The sequence below is a fragment of the Bufo bufo genome, chromosome 9, assembly GCF_905171765.1.
Source record: "Bufo bufo chromosome 9, aBufBuf1.1, whole genome shotgun sequence".
NCBI classification, from domain to species: Eukaryota; Metazoa; Chordata; class Amphibia; order Anura; family Bufonidae; genus Bufo; species Bufo bufo.
The window spans coordinates 21,119,099-21,137,203 of record NC_053397.1 but is presented as its reverse complement, the minus strand read 5'-3'; the positions used below and the strand labels follow the sequence as shown (position 1 = coordinate 21,137,203).

Genomic DNA, 18,105 nt, shown 5'->3' with positions numbered 1-18,105 from the left:
AAACATTAGCTGACAATACGGAGGCGCGCCGAGATCACTCAGGAGCGGCAAAGAATCCCTTTACCGATAAACAAAGACGTTTCCGCTGAGCGCTGCAGACTTAACCCGTGAGATGCTCACAGACCTATCCAAGGGTCTCCCCCCCCCCCTAATCCTCCTATTCAAGATGTTCCTCATTAACAGAGTTAACCTTCGGATGAGGCCACCCAGCTCGTCATTAAAAAGATACTGGAGACGTCTCCGTAACCATTACCCCTCTAACCGCCGTGGATCCTGCACGGTAGAATGGAAGAAGAACTGCGCCACCTAGTGGCCAAACTATGGTGAAAACTGGAAGAAAGTCTGATACTCCAGAAACGAGGCTGGATTTAAATGGAATGAGAAGGATGCAATTAAAAGGGACTTCTCACCACAGATGCAAACAAACAACCACTTTTATAAGGGAACGGAGACAGCAATCAGCTAATTTTTGCCAGGGACGCCATGACTTGCTGATATCAGTGGTGGGAGCTGGGAACTTTTTTTTAGGCAGGTTTAATTAATATCATTTTAAAAAGATGCAAAAAGAAAGGGATGCTTTCCAATGCAAGAATAGCGCCACCCTTATCCATAGGCTGTGTCTGGTATTGCAGCCTGTGTACAGCTAGGCTAAATATGCATGTCAATCCATTAGGGCAGAGGATGAGCGGCAGCTGCCGCTTAGCCCTGGGGAAAACCACAGGATTGGAAATGTATAAAATTCATCCCGCCTGACCCTTTTTCCCCATATAATAGACAGCAGACCCCACACACCATCACTAATGGGGTCCGCTAATCTAATGTCTATGGCCACCATTTGTTCCAGCCTGCCTGGCGTATCGTTTGCAAGCCCTAAATAATTCTTCATCTACAGATACGCTCACCTCCCTCCCCCCACAGCTTCCCTGCATATAGCAGAGCCTGAAGTCCTCGGAGATGCCGAGGTTCCATCCCGGCTCCCGGCAGCTCCTTGCGCTGGAAACGTTTCATATTTCATCTCTCTCCGGCGTCTCCGCACAAAACAACCCAACTTGCACTTGTCACTGTGACAGCCAGAGTTAGAGCAGCAATCTGCCATGTGTCTCTCTGGGGGAAGCGAGCTCTGCGCGAGAACCTGCTCTGCGAACCCCCTGAGCTGGCGCGCTGCGCAGATGGCTGGTGCTGATACTCGCTGTCAGTGTATTATCGCACACTCCCGCTCTGCGGGAAGACGGGACAGAGGCCGGATCCCAAGCTGACCGCGCACTAAATAGCTGCGCTTGCAGATAAAGATGAATGCAAAAGTCATTCTGTACTGCAGTGGTCTGCAAACCTACGGTCTTACATTTGTTGCCAAAGTACAACTCCCAGCATACTCAATACTAGGTGATGTAGTTTCGCAACAGCTGCGTAGCCACCCGTTGAAGACCATCGCTACTTTGTAATGGTTTATTGCAACGTAGTGGCAGCTATTAGAGAGGGGGAAGATAATAGGCTTAAAGGGGTCTTCCAGTACTTAAACACTGATGACCTATTATTAGGATGGGTTATCAATATGAGATTAAAGAGGGTCTGCCTCCCGGAAACTGCAAAGAAGGCACAGCACCGTACAGTGCCCGAACCTGGTTCTGCATGTCTGTCCCATACAGGTAAATGGGGGAGAGCTGCAGTAACCAGGCACGGCCACTACACAGTGGATGGCGCTGTGCCAGGTTCCGATGTCCTGCATGCTCTGCAATCAGCTGATCAGCAGGAGCTCCGGGAGATCGGAAATTGATTGACGTATCCCAAGGATAGATAAATAAAAAGTCCTGCAAACCCATTTAAAGTAAATGCCCACCCTTGAATAATATAAATTTTTAGCGGATTCATTTTGTAATAGAGCTTTCTGACACAGAGCTCCAAATCCCAGGCATAGACGGACTAAAAATGTACTCTTGCTGCCAGCGGCCACCACTAGGGGGAGCTGACTGCATAAGGAATTCAATATCACAATATGCAGTCAGATCCTATTAAGACTTACTTGACTTTCTGAATCCAGATACAGTAGTCTGTAATATACAGGTCATTAAGAACGTAGGCGGGGTCGTTCTCTTGAAATACGGCATGGATGTCCAGCAGACACTTCAGGATAGCTGCTTTACCTTAAGAAAAAGAAAAGAATTAAACTTTGCACGTCACAATACTGAAACCTTATCAGCTGGAAAACAATCATATCATCAACGTAAATTAAAGGGGTCCTCCCAAGATTTAAATGTGTCCCCTATCTACAAATAAGCCGGGGCTGCAGGCAATACAACAGCGACCCCTGCAGGCCACATTGTCATGTAAAATAGTGCTTTGCTTAGCTGACTCTGGATGCAGCAATCCCTCAGGGAGAAATTACTACCTAATGGAATACCCTAATCAATGTCCTGCTGGCTCCTCCATCAGGATTCAAGCTATGTCTACAGCATCATGTATCCCGTCACTGGACCTTACATGGGGGAGTCCTGATTGATAATGTTCTAGGAGTTAAAAATTAGTGACCTCCCCTCCTCTCTCCCCTGACTGAGGCTCTGCTGCCGCCTCCTCGTCCTGTGCCGTCATGTCCATTGGTCACGTTGAAATTAATAAGACTTGCAATACCAAGAACAGCCACTACACAATGTACGGCGCTTTGCTGGGTATACAATGAAAAGTCTTCTTTTTTTTCATTTTTTTTTCTCTAGATCTTTGATGACCCCTTTAATTGCCCTTGCACCAGGTTTATAGGCAGACACTGCCTGCATCCATGTGTAAACATATAGCGGCAGTCGCTGCCCTTTGGATGTCTCCGGAGCTCGCCGCTGCATATTCCTGGCTCCGTTACCCGCAGGAGATAAAAATAACAGAGATTGTCGTCTAAACTGAAATGTCTTTTTGGCATTCCTCGGTGCGCTCACATTTTTTGCAATCCCTTCTCTTGGCAGGCGACGCGCTGGGAGAAAACGATATCCAGATTGTGTTAAATAAAACACACATTTTTCTCTCTAACGCAAAACCCACAACCTCCCCACAAAAGGCACAAGCAGAAACCCCCCGAACTGTATGTGGTTCCCTGCGTCCCGCCGACCTCCCCACTGGGGTGCTGCCTGGCGAGCCGACACAGGGATGGTGCTGGTACTGACACTGCAGATAAACGCATAGGCATCTGCCAAAGTCAACTGAATTTAAAGGGGTTTTCTAGGCTAACGGTGTTGGTGACCTTGTCCTCGGGATCAGTGTGGGTCCGATATCCAGCAGCCTCACTGATCAGCTTTTACCTGCAGCCGGCAATGGAACTACAAAGCACAGCTCTGTTCAAAAGGTAATGGCTGTGACGGGTTCCACGTGACTGCCTTAGTGATGCTGAAGTGCTCTGGACAGAATCCATCTCCTTCCCCCTCTGGCAGCTGACAGCACAGTCCCTTCTTACTTCCTTAGCTATACTGCCACTTTACTGCAAAGATTATGCTACTCTCCTGACAAGCAGGCAGAAAGCCATTTCTGTTGGCTGCCCTGCAGTTAAAGGAGGATGACTGAGCATGTGTGCCCACTAGTACTCCGCTCAAAGGACGTGCACATTGCTATACACTTTTGAACACCAGGTGGTGCCATACGTATGAACTGTGCAATGAATGGAATATTTAAAGGGGTATTCCCATGGCAGCCATTCATTCCTGAGATCGGAAAACTAATTGTATATGGCGGCCAGTGGTAGGTGGGGTTACAAAAACACCCACCCTAGCGGGCTGCGCTACAGGAGTCAATAGGAGCTCCAGAAACAGCATAGTGAGTAGTTTTATGAAGTTTGGGAGGCATGACATAATTTCCATGGCTTCCATCCACCTTCGGGTCTATGGAAACGGTGCGGCACAAACCGTTAGTCTGTTTCTGCAACTCCATATCTGTTGCCTACGGCTACAAAGGGATCAAATATCTTACCGAGTCGGAGCAGAGCGCAGGTGTCCTCTATCGCCTTGGTCACCAGGCAGAAGTTTCTATACAGTGGATAGCACAAAGCGCGTCTCCCAAATGACACCAGGACGTCCATGGCTGACCTGTAGTTCTAAGCAAGGGAAAGCAAAGGGTTAAAAGGAGTACAGATCAAAGCCTCACGCACACATCCGCATCCGTTTTTCGCAGTCCACAAAATGGCAGATCCGGAAAAAATACGGATGCAGTTCATGTGCATTCCGCATTTTTTTTATAATTTTTTTTTTTTGCGGACCCTTTGGCTTCAATGGGTCCGTGGTCTGCATTTTGTGGATATATTCTATCTTGAGGAACGGACATACGGATGATGTCCTTTCCGAATCCGCATGCCTGTTCCGCAAAAAGATAGAACATGTCCTTTAATTGGCCCTCAAAAAAAAAAAAACGCGGACCCGCTGAAGTCAATGGGTCTGCAAAAAATCACGGATGGTATTGCGGACCGCAAAATACATACGGTCGTGTGCATGAGGCCTTAGTCTAACACTGTGCAATCAATAGTCAGACATCAAAAATTCTGAAAAAAAAGACAAAAAGACACAAAAAAAGAACAAATCTACCATCAGCATGGGACGACCTACAGCAAAGCAAAAACATAAAGGAGGAAGATGGAGAGAAGCTAAAGACCTTTCAACACACACACACACCAGTGCGGGCAGCACGAAAAACGATGGCGACTGGCGGGGTAAAAATAAAAAAAATTCTAACCAATTTTCCGGATCCTTCTTTTCCACCATCGGGAGGAGAAGTCGGAATACCGCCATGGCCGTTCTAATTCAGAGTCCTTAAAAGGTGGGGGGGGGGGGTCTTCCCTTCAGGACCCCCCTCTATTAGCCAACGTGAGGACAGTGACAAAGGACGCTGTAGGACAGTAAACAAACTGCAGTGTAATGCTTCCTTTCTCCTGCGACGGCGCTGCAGGACGGCGGGAGTCCAGCACCCTGCCGATCCGGTGCAGTGGACAGAGCTCGCTACTGAATGTCAGCAGCACGGCAGGGAGTAGACCCCCCGGATCAGATGGTGAGGAGTTGAAAAACCTCTTTTTAAGAGGACCAGTCTGCTCTTTTGATACGTCTCTCTTAATATTCCCCGATCCTCTGTTATTCCTCCTAGAAAGGTATGAATAAACAGACAACTGGGTGTCGCCATTCCCCTTGCGTGCCCTGCAAAGCCTGACATCCAGTGACAACCTCTAGTGGCAATCTGGAAAGGAAGGCGATACAAAGATCAACGCAGCAAACGTCCCCCTCAAGCCGCTGTAATAACCCCGTAAGATTCAGGACTGGAGCTCGCAATCTATTTCAGTCTTCAAAACGCGTGGTGCTTACAGAAGACGTGTGTACATCGCTGATCTTTAAAGATGACTTATGAGAACGTTTCCCAGAAATTCTGGGTTGACGAGAGGGGGGGGGGGATGGGCGCAGCATAATACGGCGGCTGAGCATTGTACGCCGCAGAGCGAGAAGAGCCAGAGGTGATTGTGCCGTAGCCGAGTCTTCGAGGAGGCAATTAGTCAATGGCGGGGACGGATTCTGCGCATAAAACGAGTGTTTATTAGACATCGACATTTACCGCAGATTAAAAATTAAACCTTTGCGGGCCCAGCGGAGGCTCTCAGCGCCCGCCATGAATATTTCACTTGTGTGGAAGCGGCACCCTTTCATTGCCATACGATGACTGTTTGTAAAACCAGCCCATGGGTTAAAGGGGCTGTGAGGATTAGAGAACATGGCTCTTAATTCTAAAATAAAAAAGTGCCACCCCTGTCCACAGGTTGTCTCTGGAACTGCATTGGAGTGAATTGGACTGGGCTGCAATACTACACACAACCTGTGGACTGGGGAGGCGCTGTCTACAAAAGAAATCAGCCACGTTTACGTAATTCCATGGAGTCACTTTTTACATAAAACCTGATGTTGGGAAAGCCGGAGGACAACAAATATGGCTACCAATAAAGCCCCAACACGGGGGGGGGGGGGGGGGTCATCCAGCTCTCCTATAGTAATGAACAGCACAGGCAGCAACATGGGAGCAGCGATCGCCCCACAGCTAATCCTAATCGCCATTCAGGGTTTTAGGAAAGGCCGCGTGTAAAGCAGCCCCTATGGACGGTCACTCCGTTTTCCCAGGCATAGATTTAACCGCAAAATAGAATTAAACCCCCCGTAAATGTATGTGTGTATATATATATATATATATATATATATATATATATATATATATATATATATTCATTAGGGAATGCAATGCTCTTTATTAGCCAGTACTACCAGCGCATTAACCCCCGAGAGACTGAAGCCGACTACTGAACATGTGTATAATCCACTGATATCCACTGCAACTGGAGAAGCGGCATCCCGCCATACCTCATAAGTGCTGCAACCCATCTGCGTCTCCTGAAGGCCTCTTAAATAAATGATCACAGCCGCTCTTCCGTGCCAAGACACAGCTCCCGGTGAAGGCTGCGAGCAATTCAACCCTTTCTGAGCTTTTTTTTTTCCCAGCAACAAAACGATAAAACTGAATTAGAGACTTAATACAACTAACAGCGCCGACGAAACAGCGAAGGAACCTCGTGGACCAGATAGTCATAGTCCAAATTAGAAGCTTTAACACCATTATTACCAGTACTAGTTAACGTGTTGTTTACTGAAGCCATATTTACCGTATACAGCATCAGTTGAGCTCAACATTAAGTCTGTATGCAGCAAGCTCCCCCTAGTGGTGGCTGAATAAAGCCAGAATGTTATGAACAGAGGCATGTGCGAATGATGGAGCCCACTTTTACGTTTTTCCTGCACAGCAATGCTCCCGTGCAAAGCAGGTGGCTGAGTCAGGACAGTGCAGGGACAAAAACATTGATGGGACACAGTGCTACACCACCAATGCGGCCCTTTTTTAGTGGGGGTCCTAGTGATATGCCATCACTCCCTTTAACGACCTGGTCCTCTAGGCTTAATAGCCACACAGCCTATCTAAGGACCTTGCTGCCACCTTCATCCAATGAGCCAAGATGGACACATATGGTCCCAAGTCTGCAATGGTGTTCCATGGGTGCAGTAGCCATGAAAGTCCAATGAACTCAATATTAAATCCGTATGCAGCAAGCTCCCCCTAGTGGTCGCATCTGGCAGCCAGAATGTCGTGAAAGGAGACCTGTGCGATCTCTGGGATTTCCACTTAAGCATGATGGCGCTAAAACACTAGCCTCCTTCCATTCATTAACTCCCTTTAATGACGGCATATCACTAAGGTCTGACTTCTAGGACCACCACTCCTATCTAAGGACCTTGTTGCCACGTTCATGAGACAAGATGGGCGCATATGGGCCTAATTCAGCCATGATGCCCCAGGGGTGCAGTGGCCGACCAGCTTAACTGTAATATCTAACAAATGCATTTTGGGCTATTTTAATACAGGCAAGACCTATAGGATTTCTGGAGTACAGAATTCCAGACTAAAGGAATTGTATTTCTTCTCTTTGGTAAGGCTCGAATTTCTTTTTCTTTTTTTTTGCTTTCTTCTCTAGAACAGAATGTGATTTTTTTTTTAAATGTAATCCATCACAATCGACGCTGTTCCCTTTTATTGTCAGGCTCCGAGCATCAAAAGGAGACATGGCCGAGTCACATGCGTTCTGCGCACCGCTGCACATTGGGGATTCCTCTGGCAAGATTTCAAAGCACAACAAGGTCTATCACATACTGTGCGAGTGTCGCTCCGGGCACAGATAAGATCGCACTTTGATAATCCCACAAAAGAGATGGCACGGTGCCAGCAGCACCGGGGAAAAAAGTGCTAGACAAGACTGGCATCGGCACCGGAAAGGACGGAGGAAAGTGAGAGTGGTGGAAAATACGTTGCAGATGTTATACAAGGAGATCACATGTCAACCAGAGGGTGAACCCTCGGCTAGGACGTCGCACCAGCATTTATTATACCGCAACCCAAAGACAATCTGCTAAAGAGATGGGATCTACCAGATTATCTAATAATCCGGGGCACAGTGTATATGTATAGCTGCTCATCCTTATTAATGGTTTAACTGACCCCCAAACCCCGGGGGAGGAGAGAGCATAAAGTGGACGCCATTGCGCCCATACCCACAGCCCCTACAGGGATGTTAAAGAGGTATTCCCATTTTATAAAGTGATGGTATATCACTAGGCTATGCCATCACTTTATGATAGGTGGGTGTCCGACCCCTGGGACCCCTAGCAATCCTTAGAATGATGCGCTGGGCCCCCATTGTTATTCCCTGCACAGAAGCGCTGCTTGCCACCCAACTATGCAAGGAATCGCAACCATCTCAAGTCACTTGAATGGAGCCGTGCTGTAGTTCCACGGAGCGGCAGGTGGTTGGGGTGGCGCTGTTTAGTTAAAGAATCAGCTCTGCCACCCCTTCATTCTCAGGATGAGTGGGGGGTCCCAGAGGTCAGACCCCCAGGAAATAAAGTGATGGCATATCCTGGCAACATGGGAATTCCCCATTAAACCATTAGAGTCCGACAATACGCCTTTTTCAGGCGGCCACCAACGGGTCTTAGGCTCAGCCTAGTCGAAGCGCGCCACAGGATCTTGGCTCTCACAGGAGGGCCAGGGTCCTGCTCTAACAGCAGAAGCACTGATCAGGGATGTTTAACACCTTTTCTGCTGCAGTCAATAGCAACCGCAGCATCTAAGTGGCGTAGATAGAGGGAGGAGGCTCAGTCTCTCAGGCATCGGCAACCCACAAATGAGATACTGGGGTGCCCATGTCTTCACATGGCAGCCGGGGACTTAAAGAATACCTACCAGGCTGTGCCTCTCTGGAGCATCCTGATGGTACCAGTCAGTATAGTACTGACCGTACAATACACTGTACTACATAAGCAGTACAGTGTATTATTGAAGCAATCAGAAGATCAACTGTCAAAGTCCTTATGGGAGTAGTACATGGTTAAAAGTTAAATAAATAAAGTTTTATGAAATAAAAAAATCTCAACGTTAATAAAATACACCTTTTTCCATAGAAAAATGCTTATCAATGGAAAAAAAAACTTCAAAAACCCCCTCCACGTATTTTCTATTGCTGCGCCCATAAAGACTTGCACCACACAATTATCACGTAAATTTATCCTGTATGGTGAACGCCTAAAAAAAAAAAAAAAAGGCCAGAATTGCTGTTTTTTGCTTATCCGCCTCAAAAATATAAATAAAAACTTATGAAAAGCTTTATGTATCCCAAAATGATACCAATAAAAACTACAAGTCGTCCTGTAAATATCACTCACACAGCTCTGTGTAAAAGTAGTAAAATGTAAGAAAAAAAAAAACAATATGCATTTGGAATCGCTGGGATCGCACTGACCCAGAAAATACATTCATCGTGTTATTCATGACAAAAAATGAACGTCACAAAATTTATAAAAGTAAAAACTCATTGCCATTTTTTTTTTCTTCTTCCCACTTCAGAGCTAATAAAAGTTAATCAGTAAGTTATGTGTACCCCAAAGTGGTGCCATTAAAAACTACAACTTGTTCCACAAAAAAAAACACAACACACAAAAAAAATACGGCTATATCGACCGAACAAAAAAAAAAAAAAGTTATAGTTCTTGGAAGGCCAGGATGAAAATATAAAAAATTGCTTGATCACTAAAGCCCGAAACAGGACAGGCTGGTGACCGAGGGGTTAAATAATATGTGTACTGTTAACTGAACACCGTTCTGTGTGTACAGGTCTTATAAAGAACGGTAGCTCCGCAGTCAGGTTAGAACTGACGCTGCCGTCGTGTGCCATCGCCTTCTGCCTCTTCTTCCTACCCTACAGTCAGTATAAGGGCCTATTCACAAGACCGTATCAGTTTTTGTGGACTACGCAAAACACAGATACTGGCCATGTGCGTCCTTCCCTATGATAGAAATGCCTATTCTTGTCTGCAAAAATGGACAAGGACCGGGCGTGTTCTATCTTTTTTGCGGGGCCGCCGCCACGGAGTGATGTCCGCGTCTTTTGCAGCCCCATTGAAATGAACGGGTCCGCATCCCATCCGCATAATTGCGGAACAGATGCGGACAGAAAAATACAGTTGTGTAAATGGGCCCATAGGATGGGTTCACATTATGTTTTTTGCCATATATGTTGGATGCAAAAGTGTAGCAGACCACGGTTTTCTATCCTGCAGAGTCCGGTAAAAAAAAACGTATACGTTAACTTTTTCGTTTTTTTTACAACGGAATTCTATGGTGAACGGATGCCACTGTAGGTCATCCGTCGGAGACATCCGTTAACATACATTTTTGTATATGTTAAACGGATGGAAAAAAAAACATGATGGGAACCCGGCCTAAGAGGGAGAGATGGAGCCGAAAATGTATTAGTGGAGAAGCTGGGAGACCATTCTAGCTGCTGCTGCTCTCACAGATTCACCCAGCTTTTCCAGACATGTTTAATCACCCCCCACTGGTACACAAATAGGCAGGCAGAGATCAGTAAAGCTGTGTGCGGCCCCCTGTGGAAGCCGTCATGGTGGTCATAGTGGTCGCGGCACAGCTTCCCAGGCTCCAGAGCTGACACTCATATGTTCTCTGGATGAAATCTTGCAGGACTTGGGAACGTTAGGTTTTTGCATCAACAATTTCTATTGCCAAGTAAAGCACAGAACAGGACTGGATCCGGCACAGACATGTTGATATTTCTTCAGCCAGAAGATGCAGCGCCGGCGGTCACGCGTCTTTCCTATTGCCGAAACACGATATTATTATTGCTGGAATTAACTCGAGCAGCTTGAGACCCTGGATGCCAAAATTGTACATTTGTCACATTAACCCATCACTAACAGTCTTTACAGAGTCTAATATGGTGGAAAACAAAGGCGGTAACCAGGATTAGAAAACAGGTTCTTCTTCCCCCAGAAACAGCACCACTCTTTTCTAGAGTCTATATCCGGTACTGCAGCTAGTATTCACAGAAAAAATAAGAAAAGTATGAACTGCAGAACCAGAAACAGGCCACAGGCATGTGTCAGCGGGGCGGCGGCACGCCCGGCGCAGAGGCCGTGAGGCGGCACACCCGGCGCAGATACAGGTGATGCTACTATTGCCTGAGTACCCATTTAGATCCACACACAGATTCTCAATTAAAGAACTGTTGAGGCAATCCAGCTGGTTAAACACATGCATGGTTTACTTACCAATCTTGGAGTATGTGCTGCCAAAGCAAGCACCAATAAGGTCATGCAGCTTCTGCCAACACTTGCATACGGAGCATTGGTAAGGAGAGGAGACAAGGCCCCATCCAGCTGCTGACTGTTTCAGACGCACTGAGGCGCGATCCTGCTGAACTCCATTAAGGACCAGTGGATCTAAGCTCCATGAACCCATAGCCGTCCATAGTGAGGTAACCAGCAGCTGCATTACCCACTTCATCAGGGTTAGGAACAAGCCAGGGAACCTCCACGTAAGAAGTACTGGCACGGCCACCTATAGGCTCGGACTCCACCAGTTGGGTCCCGGGCTGCTAAGGGACCTCTACCCCGAGAGGTGTTAGCAAGGCTATTCGAGACCTGGAAGGAGAGGCCGGACACCCCCCCCCCCCCCCCCCCCGATCCTAGTCCCAGCCTTAGGCCCTAAAAGTTCTTGTAGAATCTCTTCAACCCTAGGGCAGGGAACCTCTCTGCGTCTATCCCCTGTAGGGACAGGAAGAACCCCGGAGGGTGGAGGTGGGAGGGAAACATACAATGTGTCGGCAGATAAGAACCATTTGGCCCATCTAGTCTGCCCAATATACTGAATACTATGAATAGCCCCTGGCCCTATCTTATATGAAGGACGGCCTTATGCCTATCCCATGCATGCTTAAACTCCTTCACTGTATTTGCAGCTACCACTTCTGCAGGAAGGCTATTCCATGCATCCACTACTCTCTCAGTAAAGTAATACTTCCTGATATTACTTTTAAACCTTTGCCCCTCTAATTTAAAACTATGTCCTCTTGTAGCAGTTTTTCTTCTTTTAAATATTCTCTCCTCTTTTACCTTGTTGATTCCCTTTATGTATTTAGCAGTTTCTATCATATCCCCTCTGTCTAGTCTTTCTTCCAAGTAGGGGTGGGCGGTATAGGCGATATGCGATATAAATTTGGGCCACGATATGGATTTTCGCCATATCGCCAAACCGCGATATGATCGCGTCTCTGCGCGCACCATTTTCTCCTGAGCCGGCCGGCACAGTGGAGGGAGTCCCTCCCTCCCCACTGTGCGCGGCTGCCGCTGAACACCAATGAGGACAGAGTAGGAGGAGGAGGGGGGGGGCTGTGGCCACTGCACCACCAATAATTGTGCCGGCCATATCCCACAGGGTCCCCCCCCCCATCATTGGTGGCAGTGGGCAGTTCCGATCAGAGTCCCAGCAGTGTAATGCTGGGGCTCCGATCGGTTACCATGGCAGCCAGGAGTCACACTACTGAAGTCCTGGCTGCCATGGTATGTTAGTGAGCAGCATTATACTCACGTTCGCCGTGGCCACCGGTCGCTCCTTCTTCTCATAGGTCTGTGCGGCACATTTTTAATGCTATAAGCATTAGCAATGAGCCGCACAGACAGAAGGAGCAACCGGTGGCCACGGCGCACGTGAGTATAATGCTACTCACTAACATACCATCGCAGCCAGGACTTCAGTAGCGTCCTGGCTGCCATGGTAACCGATCGGAGCCCCAGCATTACACTGCTGGGACTCCGATCGGAACTGCCCACTGCCACCAATGATGGGGGGGGGGGGACCCTGTGGCCACTGCCACCAATGATGGGGGGGGACCCTGTGGCCACTGCCACCAATAATTAATACTGGGGAGGGAGGGGGGTGGGTTTGAGTTACCAGAGGGGACGGATCAGAGGCTGGGGGGCAGATCAGAGGCTGGGGGGGGCAGATCAGAGGCTGGGGGGGGGCAGATCAGAGGCTGGCTGCCATTGTCAGCTCCCTGCTGTTGTGTGCACAAAGCACAGGGCAGCAGGGAGAGTGTAAAGTCCTATTCACCCTAATAGAGCTCTATTAGGGTGAATATGACAAGGTTTCTAGCCCTTAAGGAGGCTAATAGTTATTAAATAAAAAGTAAAAAAAAAAAAAGTTTAAACCCCACCCCCCAATATAGAAAACAATATATCGCAATATATATCGCACATGCTTAAAATTATATTGCAATATAGATTTTAGGCCATATCGCCCACCCCTACTTCCAAGCTATACATGTTAAGGTCCTTTAATCTTTTTCGCATGAGCGCCTCCCTCTGTCTACTGGTAATGCCTCTCCCTATACACCCCAGCATTCTGCTAGCATCTCCTGCTGCTCTATGACATTGTCTGCCTACCTTTAAGTCTTCCGAAATAATGACCCCTAAATCCCTTTCCTCAGATACTGAGGTTAGGACTGTATCACTGACTTTATATTCTGCTCTTGGGTTTTTACGCCCCAGGTGCATCATCTTGCACTTATCAACATTAAATTTTAACGGATCCGTCCCAATTGACTAACATTGCGTGTCAGAACGGATCCGTCTTGCTCCGCACCACATCGCGGACAGAAAAACGCTGCTTGCAGCATTTTTTCTGTCTGCGATGGGGACGCAACCAAACGGAACGGAATGCATTTTGGTGCGTTCCGTTTCGTTCAGTTCTGTCCCCGTTGACAATGAATGGGGACAAAACTGAAGTGTTTTCTTCCGCTATTGAGATCCTATGGCGGATCCCACTAGAGGAATTGAAAACGCTAGTGTGAAAGTAGCCTAATCCTGTACAACCCCTGTAGCGGAGGGGTAGCACGATCCACATGGTCTCCGCTGGTAGACAGGAAAAGCAGGCAATGATCCAAATAGGCCGGCACAGCATACAATCCTTCCCTCCCAAGAACTGTAACGGAACGCCTAGCACCCCGACCGGGTAACTCCGTCGGTAGTGCTTCCAGAGGACTCCAAGCACTCCACTTGACCCCGTCAGCACTGCAGACCCCACAAACCGCCGAAGCTTGGTGGAGGTCTCGTCGTCTCCTACCCACCCTGGACCTATGACAAGGCTCCAGTGGGTGAAGCTCTCCTAAATCCAGAGACAGGAACCAGGAGCAAGCTCTTACAAGAGCTAGGAGTTATAGCCAGGGGAGTATACAGCGTATAGCAATCCCCATACACATGAGACGAGGCTCTATGTTGAGTGTAAGGCAGGAACTCTCTTTATTTTAACACACAAGCATTTTATACACATCTTCCAACAAAGCTACCACCCCAGGGTTTTGTAAAAACAGCCAATAACCACGTACAATACACTCAGACACTCCCACACAAAATCCTCCCCTCTGTCCGTGATAGAATTACCTCACACTGGGTTGATGCAATCATCACAGACAGACGAATACACAATATCCTCTGTCCTGGAGACAACCGAGAAGTAATTCAATTATCTCTCAGGACAAAGGACATCGCCAATACACACAGAGAGACAACAGGACAGGAATCCCCACCCAAACACACAATGTCACACCCTCCCAGCAAACACAGACATTAACATATCCCAGATAGCTCAAGTCTGAGGGCATATCATTAGGTGAATGCCGCTCAGAATACACAAATACAATACAATTAGCTATCTGGGTGCCCTCACATAACAACATCCAATTGCATGAATTGGTTCTTTAAAGTGGCATACACATATGCAATAACATCGTACATACAGGAATGACAATATACAGTGGCTGGGTTTGCCACAACCCCGTTAACAGCGCCCCGTGTGCCTGGCTGATTGTAAGACAGAGGTAGGAACACCACAACGATGGCATACAGTGGGCAGTAAGTGGCATCTTCCGATTTGCCAGAGAGGGCCAAATACCCATCAGGCAAGAAGTGCTACTGCCGAAGAGGTCAAAGTACAATGAATTACCTTTACATTCAATACTACAACCCTCTGCGCCAATCCCTGCCCCCGGGATTTATTATACGTACGTCTATCCTGCGTCCGGCGCGTTACACAGGGTACAGACTCATCCATGGGAATACACTGAATTGTATTGTTCATGAGAAGACGCCACTTATGACAGCGGCGCTCCTATTTTTATATGTGTGCGGGAGAATGAAAACCTTTGCAGCACGATTCACGCAACAGACGCATCAAGGATTGCACAACTGATGTCGAAGTCTCGTCTGAAGCATTTACTCACCTCAAACCAGCTCAGGGTCCCACTCAACTTCCTTATGTTCCATGCCGACTCAACCTACATCATAGAAACCGGTAAAGGAGGTAAATGCATTAGAAGGAAAATGCTTAACCAACAATTCCCTAATGTAATATTACCTCAGCTTGCCCTCCCTTAGTGGTGGAGTACTGAAGACAGCTATGGTGAGGGGAATGTTTAATTAACCCCTTGTATGTGTTTATCAGAAAGCTTTCAGAGCTAGCAGCTGACTATTAGGGACTTGCTAGTTTATGCATATGCTTATCTGAGCATCAGTTACATATAGACAAATCAATAGGTCACAAACACATTATCAGTGATCCTGTATTATACTCCAGAGCTGCACTCACTATTCTGCTGGTGCAGTCACTGTGTACATACATTACTTATCCTGTACTGATCCTGAGTTACATCCTGTGTTATACTCCAGAGCTGCACTCACTATTCAGGATGCAACTCAGGATCAGTACAGGATAAGTAATGTAATGTATGTACACAGTGACTGCACCAGCAGAATAGTGAGTGCAGCTCTGGAGTATAATACAGGATGTAACTCAGGATCAGTGCAGGATAAGTAATGTAATGTATGTACACAGTGACTGCCCCAGCAGAATAGTGAGTGCAGCTCTGGAGTATAATACAGGATGTAACTCAGGATCAGTACAGGATTAGTAATGTAATGTATGTACACAGTGACTGCCCCAGCAGAATAGTGAGTGCAGCTCTGGAGTATAATACAGGATGTAACTCAGGATCAGTACAGGATAAGTAATGTATGTACACAGTGACTCCACCTGCAGAATAGTGAGTTCAGCTCTGGAGTATAATACAGGATATAACTCAGGATGAATACAGGATATGTAATTTATGTATATTATACCTACATTTTTGGACTGATGGAGATAGTCTGAATGAGTAAACTATAAACTACTAAGCAAAATGTGGATTTCTTTAACCTTATCCTGCAAAAACAGTCTTCGCTGCAGCCAGGACATGATGTACAGCGCCGTTATACGGCATCAATATATGGTATACACACACCCCACAGCTTTGCTAGGATATATTTTTCAGTTACGTGCCGCCAGGCAATTCAGGAGGCAGGTGGTGAAGTCAGAATGGGCAGGGAGCGCTCCTCGCTATCTGGTAAATCTACTGCAAAATACTTCTAACAGCAGCCTTCAGCCTTATCCTCTGAAGGAGTGGGACTCATTTTTCACCTGTCAGATTATTCCTCGCTCGTTGTCTGCGCGCCTCGCCTGTCAGGAGGGGAGGCGTGAGGCGCACAATAGAAGACTATTACAGCAGAATCCTCTTGGCAGGAGTATTCTCCAGACAGAAGACTGAGCCAGAGCGAGAGGGGAGGGAAAGAAACCCACTCACATTTCTCTCTCCTTCAGTAACGCGGACCTCGTAGCAGTAAGCCAGCAGCAGATCGATCAGGCTCAGGTACACCGCCTGCTCGCTTTTCTTCTCCAGCAAATACGACTTGTTCGTGAATTTTCTCAGCTGTTCCTTCTCCTTTTCTGTAAATTTTACTAGAAGGGGGAGGGGGGGTTAAAAATTAGAACCTGGTCCCGTGTCATCGCTACAAATTCTATTACATCTGTATCTGGGAAAGCTGTTTGACACCAACAGGGTCACCATTTCTACATCTGCAAGAGTGGTCACCCAGCTTTCCTAGAGTGCTGACGAGTGCATCGGCCTAGCTACACAGCAACATGAAAGAAAAAGGTATGTATGACCGCTGTGGGGACTCGCTCTGGTAGACAGGATTAGCGGACGCAGTATAGAGGCAACAACAAGTTCTTTGGATCAAACAGTTCAGTGTTTTATTCACACTTTAGGCAAGTGACAAAACAAGTAAAAAGTCACCTTGCGGTGTTGGTGGTAATTCACACCATAGCAGCACCAACCTGTTTTCACGCCAAACAGGTAGCAAGCCTTCATCCTGACACAAGGCTCCCAGATCCCAACACAGAGACCTGGCTTCTGAGCCCAGCTGCCTATTTAAGGACAGCCAGGTGCTGCCAAAACCCGGACCGGCACTTAAAATCTGGCCTGGTATTTGACCTCACCTGGCTATAAATCAGCCCAGCAGCACATGCTGGGTGGAAAATACCTGTTTTTCCCAGACCAAACCTCTCACTGTCTCACATACACCCCCCACCCCCCACCCTTCAATAGCGGAGAGATTCTAGCGCCCACTTGATGGCCAGGCACTCTCTCTCTCTCCACTATACTATAGCGGGTCTTGGCTGGGGTGAGCTTACCGCTGAGGAAGACAACAGGATGCTCCTCCCCATGGACTTCCTGAGACAGTACAGCACCGAGGCCTACTTCGGAGGCATCGGTCTGTACTATAAACTCCCTCTTGAAGTCGGGCGTCACCTAAACCAGTGACCCGCACAGGACTGACTTCAACGCGGAAAATGCCTCTTCCGTCCGATCATCCCAGCGAACCATCATTGACTTGCGTCCCTTCAAGAGTCCTGTCAAGGGCGCGGCTAGAGTAGCAAAATGGGGAACAAACCTCATGTAATAGGCCACCATTCCCAGGAATGACTATTTGCCTAGTGGTGACAGGTCGGGCCAATTCCAGATCACCTCTATTTTGTTCACTTGGGGTTTGATGGCTCCGCGCACAATGACATACCCCAGGTACTTAGTCTCTTCTAACTCTATCGGGCATTTCTTTGGGTTAGCGGTCAGTCCAGCCTTCCTAAGGGAGTCCACTACAGCCTGCACTTTGGGTAGATGACTTTCCCAGTCGGTACTGTGGATTACGATATCGTCCAGGTAAGCCGAAGCGTACCGATGATGTGGACAAAGCACGATGTCCATTAGTCGCTGAAAAGTGGCGGGGGCGCCATGCAGACCAAAGGGTAAGACCTTATATTGACACAGCCCCTCAGGCGTGA

The 18,105-nt window shown here is 47.5% G+C and overlaps 1 protein-coding gene across 2 annotated transcripts in view; it reads right to left on the bottom strand.

Annotated features, from left to right (window-relative positions):
* The window catches only part of SHQ1 (SHQ1, H/ACA ribonucleoprotein assembly factor), a 69,938-nt gene that overhangs the window by 25,919 nt on the left and 25,914 nt on the right, over positions 1-18,105 (bottom strand). For both annotated transcript variants that reach the window (XM_040408224.1, XM_040408226.1), the window contains exons 8-11: positions 16,568-16,722; positions 15,173-15,226; positions 3,943-4,066; positions 2,021-2,141 (exon numbers count right to left, since the gene is read on the bottom strand). In XM_040408224.1, coding sequence (XP_040264158.1) covers positions 2,021-2,141; positions 3,943-4,066; positions 15,173-15,226; positions 16,568-16,722 — 454 coding nt within the window. The remainder of the gene's footprint in view (positions 1-2,020; positions 2,142-3,942; positions 4,067-15,172; positions 15,227-16,567; positions 16,723-18,105) is intronic.